This window comes from Cebidichthys violaceus, unplaced genomic scaffold (genome assembly GCF_023349555.1).
Source record: "Cebidichthys violaceus isolate CVI_PGR_0920_01 unplaced genomic scaffold, fCebVio1.0.p SCAF_6, whole genome shotgun sequence".
Lineage (NCBI taxonomy): Eukaryota > Metazoa > Chordata > Actinopteri > Perciformes > Stichaeidae > Cebidichthys > Cebidichthys violaceus.
Genome location: NW_027176816.1, coordinates 6,863,425 through 6,873,119, shown reverse-complemented (window position 1 = coordinate 6,873,119; position 9,695 = coordinate 6,863,425). Strand labels below are relative to the sequence as shown.

Sequence of the window (9,695 nt, the reverse complement as noted above, 5' to 3'; positions counted from 1 at the left end):
ATGTGAGCCAAATAAATACTGGTAAAATACAGTACGAACATGTAATTTACCCAAGGTTCATTAAACAAAACTAAACAAAGGGCGAGATCACACCGAATCAAAATGGAAAAGCATGCAGAAGTCCACTGCTCTACTGTAGTTTCACTCCTAGCGGACTACAAATTAGGGAGAAAAACAGAAAGAGAGAGAAAGTGAAAGAAATATAGCGAGAGAGGCCCCTGTCCTGAGCAGTTATAGCCACCAGGTCAGCCAGGAGTGACTGACTCCCCACACCGCAGGGCACAGGGTGCTTCCTTCAGTGGCAAGTCTTCTTCTAACCCTCCATCTTTGTCCTGCAGTCCAAGGGGGAGGAGGAGGAAGAGGTGGAGGAAGATGGTTGGGTAGAGGTGAAATCAGGCGAGATGGTCGGGACTCTGTAATTCGATAGGTCCAGTTCTGGATGCAGAACAAGGATAGCAAAGGTGTTTGGGATCTGTGTTAGCATGTGTGGATGCGGGGAGGAGGTATGTGCACAGAAATGCTGGGTTGGTTGAGGATGGACCGGGAACTGAGGGTGCAGATTGAGGGGTGGGGGATGGAGATGGGGGCATCAGAAAGCCAATCTTCTTCTCCAGGCTTATAGGGCCTGTGTCTTGAGCTCGATCGGCTCTCCCCTGGTCTCCTGCTGGCCCTCAGCCTCTGAGGGTCGAATGCCCTTCAGTGTGGCGAGCCTCTCAGAGAGGCCACGCGCACGGGGGAACAGCATGAAGTCATACAGCAGAGCACCCATGGCACCACCAATCATGGGTCCCACCCAGTACACCTGCCAGAAACAGAAAAGACAAAGGGCAGAATGCGTTAGAATTTGAAGATGTCACATTACTACGGTTTGCAAGACTTTGAAGTGTATCACGATTCACGGATCTGATCATCTTACCCAGTGGTTGACAAAATTCCTGACCAGGACAGCAGGGGCGAAGGACCTTGCTGGGTTCATTCCTGCTCCAGTGTAGTACATCTGTGTGAAAGGCAGAGGGTAGTTCAAGCTAAAGACTGTAAATGTGTATATGTGACATGATGCTATGGTTAGATTTTTGAATGAACCCAGTAAGCCGTTTCAGAAATCCCCCAGTTGGTTTTTACCCCGAGAAGATGCCCCATGAGCACAGAGAAACCGATGGCTAGGGCAGCAGAGCCCAGGCGTCCGTTGCGCCTCTCATCAGTCACAGCAAAGATGCAGACGACAAGCTGCAGGGTGAGGAAGACCTCCATGGTGGTGGCCATGCCAAGGCTGATGCCTGGCTGCAGCTGAAACATGGAAGACAGATCAAATTCATGATGTGAGTGCATAAATTAAAATCACATCAACATGGTTTTAAGTTTTGTCAGACAAAATTAAACTTTAATGCAGAGTTTTTCTTACATATTGTGATTTTTGTAGTGAATGACCTTCCTGAAAGTAAAACTTGTCAGGTTTAATATCTATATTGCTTTTCAAACCAGAATTGGTAACTATGTTCTGTGTACATACAATGCTGAATTCATACATTGCATAATTTATAGTTGATTATCTAAATATTCAACAGTCAGTGTATTTAGAATACAGGATTCAGAGCCAGTAAGCTTACTTCTAATAATGTACCTATTATTACAATGTCTGCAGGTAATCTTACCGTGTTGAGGGCTAGGTTTCCTCTCATGTTGGTGGGCGTGACCCCGTACAGCACGGCAGCACCAGCCAGTGCTCCAAGACACTGGGCCACAATGTAGAAGAAAGCACGGAAGAGAGACATCTGGGAGCCAATCAGGTAAGCAAAGGTAACAGCTGGGTTGATGTGTCCTCCACTGATGTGGCCGATGGACTGGATGAGGGTGGCAGCCGCCAGCCCAAAGCAAAAGGCAACATGGAGAACATTGTGGGGCCCAGTGGTCCAGCGGAGGGCTGCCCCCAGCCCAAAGAAGACAAAGAACATGGTACCATAGAACTCGGCAAACACAGCCCTCCAGAAGGACATGGACCTGAACTCCCACATGGTGGAAAAAGGTCAAAAAGCAACTTCTAAACAATGGAGGGATAAAAAGTCAACAAAAAAACTAACTAAGCAACTAAAATGAGATGCTGTTTCTCCACGATAAATGACTGTTTAAAACCAAAAAAGCACAGCACTAATGATAAAAAATTGCCCTCAAACAGAAAAAGCCTCTCTAAAGCTAAATGCAACAACACGTAAACTGCTCAACATGTAACTCTCATGCAACTGTGAACAATCTGCTGCTCTGAATTCAGATTTCTGTCATAGAGAGCTCCTTAGTGGAGCAATAGGCCAGTCTCTGTGCATCTATGTGCCAACCCTGCTGGTTGTTAGTAGAAGAACATGGATAGACAAACGTTAAGCATGTCCTGCAGACATTCAGCCTCTTTACCAGAGCAGTGGGAGCTCAGAGGCCTTTTTATAACACCCTAGGGGCCACAGCAGCCCCGCTGGACCCAGGGGAGGGGCCAGCAAACAATAGTACAAATCAAAACAAAATAATTTAACCCTTTTCTTGCCCTGCCCTGCCTCTGTCTGCTCATTGTAGAAATGACTCTGAATCTGGACTAAGTTTAAAAGGCCCAGAAATAATCAAACTGGTCATTGATAATAACTTGAACTTGTTCACGTAGGAAAGCTCCCCATATACTGCAGTTTAAGGGCTACTTTTGAAATCATGTCTTGGGGTTGAACGTACACTATGTGGGGTGGACAAGGAGAGAAGTAAATAAAATGTATTATACTTTGGAGCAGCTTTTATTTATGCTTGGGGCTTTAAAGTCTTGTTTTACTGGAGGAGGTGAAGATCTTGTACCACCAACACTTTGGTTGAAGCATTAATACAAACAAATTCATCATTCCTAACACCACTGGATGATGAGCTACCTGACCTGAAAATAGAGAGGCAGTGGGGATGTGGCAGTAAGAACCTGAGTGCTGGTAAAGATGGGGTGCAGTGGGAGTTTTGCTTGATTTCCTCTACATTTTAAATCGTACAAGCACAGAATGATGTCATTACAGTGATCATCTTTCACTATTTTTCCATGATTTTCTTTTTGTTGTCTCCTCTATATTGTACCATTACCATTCACTTTAATCAAAGCTGGGATCACCAAAGCACGAGCAATGTCCCCACTTGTGCTCTGGATTGGTACAAATTAGGTTTGTGGCATCAGAAGTGATTAGGCACAGTTTTACTTTGTGTGTGTGTGATGGGCGGGTTTGGAGGCTCAGGTCGGATAAAGCAGTCGAAAATCCACAGTTGGAGAGGAAGAGGGGAGAGCAGGCCTGGTATTGAGCTTCTGCACTGGAGCATCATGCTGACCAGGGCAGTCAGAGGGACGACCGCAGCCCTCTGAAAGGGTTATGCTGAGCTCACTGCTTCACTCCTTTCATGCATAGAGACAAAACGCTGGCAGTAACAGTTTCTGCTGGTTTCTATGATCTGTTTGTCTTGCCATCACTGTTGAATCTGTGAGCTCCCTTGTCCATGGGCCAGAGTGGCTATATGTATTGGCCTCTGCACTCACACTCCAGAGAGTTGTGTTGGATGGAGTGTGTACAAATATAGCCAGCAGACATTTTTATCTCTCAAAAGATGCATCGCTTTAAAAGTTGTGATTCCTCGTATCAATCTCACGGCAGTCTGACATTTGGACATTTTTTCCACCTCAAAACATGGTGAGCAAAATGTACCACCAACATATGATGAAGAATAACGGTTGTTGCTGGAGAAAAAAAAACCTTTTTTGATAATGTTGCCCTGATTCTGACAGTTTATTAGTTTGCCAGTTGGTGCACCTCTATTGTGATGAGTATTATGTCCTTCTCATGACTCCCCCTGTCAGTGGTAAGCCACCTTTTGTTAAGTTAAACCCACAGTTTTGTTTTACAGGGGAGGATGTTGAAAAGGTGCTTGCATTGTGTTTTCCTGTTCCCTGGGTCCAGACTGCTGACACCTACATAATATCATGCAGCCTCTAAACATCTCACACCAGAGGCTCTGGCCTGCACTCACCATACAGTGGTGAGACCATGTATTGCAGGACATGAGAGGAAGGACTAAAACATGAAGTATTGACTTTGATAGACTTCAAAGGTGCTGATTAAAAATCCTCAGCAGGGAATAATTATGTTCTACTTCATTCAAATGATGCTTTTGTATAACAACCTTTCATAACATTCTTATTTCCATGAATACTCTATGGCCTTTAAAGACTGATAATCTTAATACTATATCCAATGAGCGTCACAGAATTAGGAAGTGACATCTTTGCTAATTGATTGCAAGGAAAGTATGTACTGCATTTGCCAAGTTATGAAAGATCCCATACAACAGAAACACAAAATAAAAGGAAATATACAGCTTTAAGGAATTTCAACCTTTCATTTCCTTATTACACTCAGTATAAAAGTACAGAGGAGATGGGAATCCCCTGAACAACCCTATGACGTTAGAGAGAAGTGAGAGCAGACTGCTGTGGAACATTAGCACTACACAGTGGTAACAAAGTGAAATTTCGCATTTTCACAGGAATTGGTTTCAGGACTGGTTCAGTTTTTAAAGCCTGCCTTAATTCATAGGCTCATATGTCAATTGAAGGAGCTATCTGCAATAGTATTAATTAGTAATCGCCCCCCATTCTTATACTGGCTGTGAAGAGATTCCTTTCTGAATGCATTTCAATGTAAAAGATGAGACAAAATCTATTCAACCAGAGTTAATATATGAGGCTTTAGCAGGCTGAGATAGACGAGTCAGATGGGTATTTTGCAAAGTCTTTTTGGAGAGAAATTCCCATTGGGTTACTGTTGCAGCTCAGCAAAGAAGTGCTTTGAGGGGAAACACAAGGATATATTTTTTTTGTTATACAAAGATGGAGAATTTTGTCAGACCACAGTCCAACAACAATAATGAATAATAAATCCTTCCTCAGTGAATACAAGACTTCATTGATGAGCTGAACTTGTTTGTAAGTGATGCTTCAATACTAAAGCCTTGTATTTAACGGTCTGAAACAGTTTATTAAAAATGTATACCCAAACTCCCACAGCATCAAAAGATGAACATGTGTTATATCAAACACACAAGCTTCCAAAGCATAGTTCTAGCGTATCTGACTGACAAACATTTAGAAACTATCATTTAAACTTTTCGGGAAACTCTAGGTAGACGGATATCTGCCCTCACCTCAGCACGCCAAAGGAAGAAAATTCATCTTTGTACCCGCTACAATGTTTAGTACACTAGCATAGAGAAAATGTAAATTATAAGCACAAGCATATCTGTTTATTTTTAAATGTTGTAATATGTTAAAAAAATGAAATCATTGTTAAATATTTGCAGATGTTGGCATACATTAGAAAACCCATTTCAAGCAGAACTCCTGCTTTTTAAATTAACAAACAAAATAAGTGCATCTTACAATACAAACATTAAAAGGGGAAAATGTTCATTAAAAAAATCAACTTTTTTGGAAAATAGGCATTTTGAGTTTTCTTTTCTTCATTAGAAATCACAATATTCAATACATAACCTGACATTGGAAAAAAAAGAAAAGAAGAGAAGGCGTAAGACATCAGAACATCCCATTACAGTCAATTAAGTCAACATTTTCATTTGAACATAATTGTCCATGCAGAACAGAACAGCAAAGCACAGCACTTTATGTCGCTATGGATCTCTGTGCATGTCTGTATTCAACAGTCACTCCCTTGAGGGGTTTCGCTTTGGAAACTGCTGGAGATGAGGTCTCTTCTCCAACATGGCTGCCCAGCTCATGTCTAGTCTCTCTCCAGTTGATTTTGCATCGCTGTATTGGCTGAGGTGGCATCCATGTTCATTTACTCAAGGTCGGGCATTTCTGGAAGACAAACAAAATGAAAAATGTGACTTTTGTGAGAATGTGATTAGATTTGAACCTAATAGTTCACCTTTTAATAGTAAATGAACATACCGAGTTAACCACTGATTAAATTAAATTAATTGTACTTCAATAACAGACCTATACAATCCAGTGACGTGCGGTGAGGTTCGTGGCTGGTGAGGCACTGACACTACACAAGTCAGATTTACAAATATATGAACCCAATAGAGAAGCTTAAATCACCATTCAACTGGCAGCTTGCACATTGACTATTGGTTGTTTTTCATATCAGCATTATTTACACACACATAGGTAAGGTACATATTTGATTCCACCAGGAGCGTGTGCGCCGCGACCTGCCCCACCGGGAGCGTTTCAGAAGCAGCGCTCGACCGGTGGGCTCTCGCACACCCTCTTCTTTGAGGCAGAGTAGTGTTTGCCTCCCCTCTGTGCTTTTTCACTGCGGTTTCTGTCAGATCAGCAACACTAAATATGTTCTACACAGACGTGAAATACAGTACCTATTCTATGTAAAGAAAGGACATATAATAAAAGTGTCTACAAATATTACAGTGGTGACAAACAATGAGAAAGCAAAAGACCTCAACCCAGTTTGTGAGGGATTGCACACACAGGGATTGCGTAATCTGAGGTGAGGCACAGCTCGTCGCTGCCTCACCTCACGTGTCTCCTCTGTTTGAACAGGACATGCGCTAATTCAGCGATTTTGATTATAAAAATGCGTGAAATGATTGGAACCATACAGAAATTACATTTATAGCACAGATCAGTAGAGAAATATTAATATTTATTTTATTTTAGCATTAAAAGCATTTGTTTTTTACTTGTCATGATGACAGGTGAGGCTCTGCCTCCCCTGACCACACGCCCCTGATACAATCAAGCCCTTCCTCACATATCATGACCACTACATGGGATGGTCATCCCCAAACATTGTATAGGTTCCTTAACAGATCTTCAACAGCCACATTTGCATGAACTTAGCACTGCCTAGCATCATGTCCTCACCCCATGGGATCTAGTGACTACCGAAAACAAATGACTTGACAGCTCTTTTAGAATAGTACTCACGTTCATTGTCACTGTCTGCAGATTCATGCTGCAAAAAAAAGCAGAAACTAGAGTTACCACCTCCTCAAACTAGTCATGTTGCAGTTTACATCCATGTCTGTCCAAAATGTCATCATTTCATCATTTTATGGCCAAAAACGTGTTTGTGAGGTCAAAGAGACCGTGGGCGTGACCGTTGACCACCAAAATCGAATAAGTTCAACCTTGCGTGCAGCAGACTTTTAAGGTTAATTTAAAATTAAAAAAATTCCCTCCAGGAGTTGCTGAGATATCACGTTCATGAGTATGGGACGTGCGTACGTACAACCTGAAAACATAAAGCCTCCTGCAACGGCTGTTGCCAGTGGAGGAATAAGATCATACCTCTTCTCCTGCACCATCTAAATCAGGTACATCATCCCTTCCAATTGTGTTCATCATCTGGGGAAATACAAAGGTGACAAAGATCGATGTCAGCGCTTCAGTATCTGGACGTACTCACAACCTAGCATTGTGCATGTTCAATATGCTTACCTCTGAGAATTTGTCAAAACTTGACAAGTCCTCATCCGAGTCATCCTCCCAGTCTTTCCAGTTATTGAAGTCCACGCTCAGCCAGTTGCACTGAGAGAAGATAGATTCATGTTTAAGTAAGGCAATATTTAACAGTTTTTTACAGTTGTTCTCTAATGTTGTTATTAACCTAGCTGTTTAGCTGGCTGAATTATTATCACCATTCTTGGAAATAAGAATTTTCATGCGTTTAATTATATGTACCAGGAGAGACAGTCAGATGCAAGTTTTATTAAGTATCTTAATTAAATTACCTTAAATTGGCAGTAAAGTTTGTTTTTTTTAAGAATGAAAATTACCTTTGTCTTGTCTTTAGTAAGTCGCGGCCATGATTTCCCAGCCTCTACTTTTCGTAAACATACCAACACAGACCTGTCAGTGCGTCTGTGTTTTGAGACCTAAGTGGAACAAAGAGAGTCTGATGAAAGCTTTAAAGGAATAAAACATGTGGTAGAACTGCAACTATGTCAACAAATGACAAACATACTTTGGGGTCAATCTCCCCGAAAAGGTCCACTGTATTCTGTTGTTTGATATTATCTGTTCCACTGACACAGCTGTAAGGTAAAGAGAAAAGAGGCTGTGACATTTCCTTTACAACTGCCAACAATTTGTGTTGTCATCATTCTGTTCAGGCTCAAATTTTTCTTTGAGATGATTCTGGGAAAGATAACAAATTCTCAGGAACGTTACCATTTAACGTAATATTAATGCAACTTACCCAAAATCAAATTTAGACTTGTCGAAATTTACTTTCACATCTTTACTGTCCTCCACGCAGAACTCTACAAAAACAGAGTCTCGTCTGTCGTACCACTTGGCTGTTGCAGGCTGCCTAATGACAAAAAGAGGGAATAAGGACATGAACACAATCCAACGTCTCCCATGCTTCATTCTAATCTGACATAGTAAATAACCAAGAGCTTAGAGTGTCCCTTTACTAATATAAATTGGGCATGCCAAGTTTACAGCCAAGGGGTGCTTATCTGTGGCCCACAGTAGAGTGTGCAGTAGACTTAAGGTCAAGTTGCGAAAGTGTAACTCATTCATTCTAGATTAGCATGAGAACCTCTCTAGTATTCTTCAAATCTTTACCTAAAAGCAATAGGTATAGCGTTTCCTGTTTCCTCAAAGAAACACTTTAGAATAAGCCCTTTAATCAATAAGGTGAACATGCTGATAGTACTTTACAGCTAGTAATATTATACGTGTCAAAAGAATAATTAGATTAGCATGCTGAGAGGAAAGCTTTACAGTAAGCTGTGTAATTATTTGAACCACAGTGAGATGAACATATTTAACTGGATGAGGGCAACGTGTGTTACGTGTATCGCTGACAAGCGTGTGTAAATTGGCGTCAGCTTATATTAGCTAAACTCTTCCAGGCTAATCATGACACCACACTTTTTCAGTGCTGACATTAACATTACCCTTGTGTTGCTTGACATTAGCCTGTTAGCTAAGTTAACGATGGAGGAGCGTAACGTCTATGACAATTAGATAAACTACATTATCAGTGGGACGATATGGTTTAAATGTACACTAGGACTCAGGGAAAGTTAGCTGCTGGTTGATTTAACGATGTCGTTCATTCTTGACAGCCGTGCAAGTATGAACCGCTGCGGCTAACTCGTGAGTTTAGCTAAGTTAGCTTATATTAGCCGGTTGATCCTCAGTAACACACTACGAAGACTTGTAGCTACTCAGCTATGACCGTATACGACGACATAGTAAACCCGAAGACTTACATCTCTACTGTTTCAGCAATTAAATTCCCTCGTCGTTCCACGATATAAGCTAGATAACTGTTATAAAGCTGTGGTGCCCGGCAAAAAATGATAAGTGAAACCTAAACAGTTAACTCTAACGTCCAAGATAGATGCGTTGGTGTCTTACCAAACATCGCGTGATTTTGATTCTCGTGACGTGTTTCAACCGCCTGGTACGGGCGCGTGCACAGGTGCCACAGGCCGAAGACGTCAGAGATAATTCTAGAACGAGAGTGAGCTGGCTGTCTTCCAGAGCAGCATAATCGCGCCACTACCAGTCTCACTCCTTAAGAGACAGTGGGAAACTCACAGCAACTGATGATTAAGAAGGTGACTACCTGATAGTTGTATGAATACAATCATAACTGTATTTAATGATGTATATAAATTGTTAATAGCAGGCT

The 9,695-nt window shown here is 41.6% G+C and overlaps 2 protein-coding genes across 2 annotated transcripts; both read right to left on the bottom strand.

Annotated features, from left to right (window-relative positions):
• Window positions 1–616: 616 nt before the first annotated feature.
• mipa (major intrinsic protein of lens fiber a) lies at window positions 617–2,012 on the bottom strand. The gene is made up of 4 exons (XM_068732962.1): window positions 1,653–2,012; window positions 1,123–1,287; window positions 917–997; window positions 617–802 (listed from the first exon to the last, which is right to left on the bottom strand). Exons 1-4 carry the CDS (start codon window positions 2,010–2,012, stop codon window positions 617–619), a joined length of 792 nt encoding a protein of 263 aa, XP_068589063.1.
• A 3,263-nt stretch (window positions 2,013–5,275) lies between these two features.
• On the bottom strand, window positions 5,276–9,427 carry ptges3a (prostaglandin E synthase 3a (cytosolic)). Its single transcript, XM_068733591.1, has 8 exons — window positions 9,271–9,427; window positions 8,244–8,357; window positions 8,010–8,079; window positions 7,822–7,920; window positions 7,484–7,573; window positions 7,334–7,390; window positions 6,971–6,998; window positions 5,276–5,875 (listed from the first exon to the last, which is right to left on the bottom strand). Coding segments are annotated over exons 1-8 (480 nt in total). The 5' UTR covers window positions 9,273–9,427; the 3' UTR covers window positions 5,276–5,855.
• Window positions 9,428–9,695: the final 268 nt, after the last annotated feature.

Bases quoted from the DNA above. Each gene is read 5' to 3' on its own strand.
- mipa (XM_068732962.1), bottom strand. From the start codon at position 2,012: ATGTGGGAGTTCAGGTCCATGTCCTTCTGGAGGGCTGTGTTTGCCGAG. The intron at 998-1,122 runs GTAAAAACCAAC...CCTTTCACACAG, and splicing joins TCATGGGGCATCTTCTCGGG to ATGTACTACACTGGAGCAGG. The intron at 803-916 runs GTAAGATGATCA...TGTTTCTGGCAG, and splicing joins GGAATTTTGTCAACCACTGG to GTGTACTGGGTGGGACCCAT.
- ptges3a (XM_068733591.1), bottom strand. The intron at 7,574-7,821 runs GTAATTTTCATT...ATCTTCTCTCAG, and splicing joins TTACTAAAGACAAGACAAAG to TGCAACTGGCTGAGCGTGGA. The intron at 7,391-7,483 runs GTAAGCATATTG...GTATTTCCCCAG, and splicing joins GTTTTGACAAATTCTCAGAG to ATGATGAACACAATTGGAAG.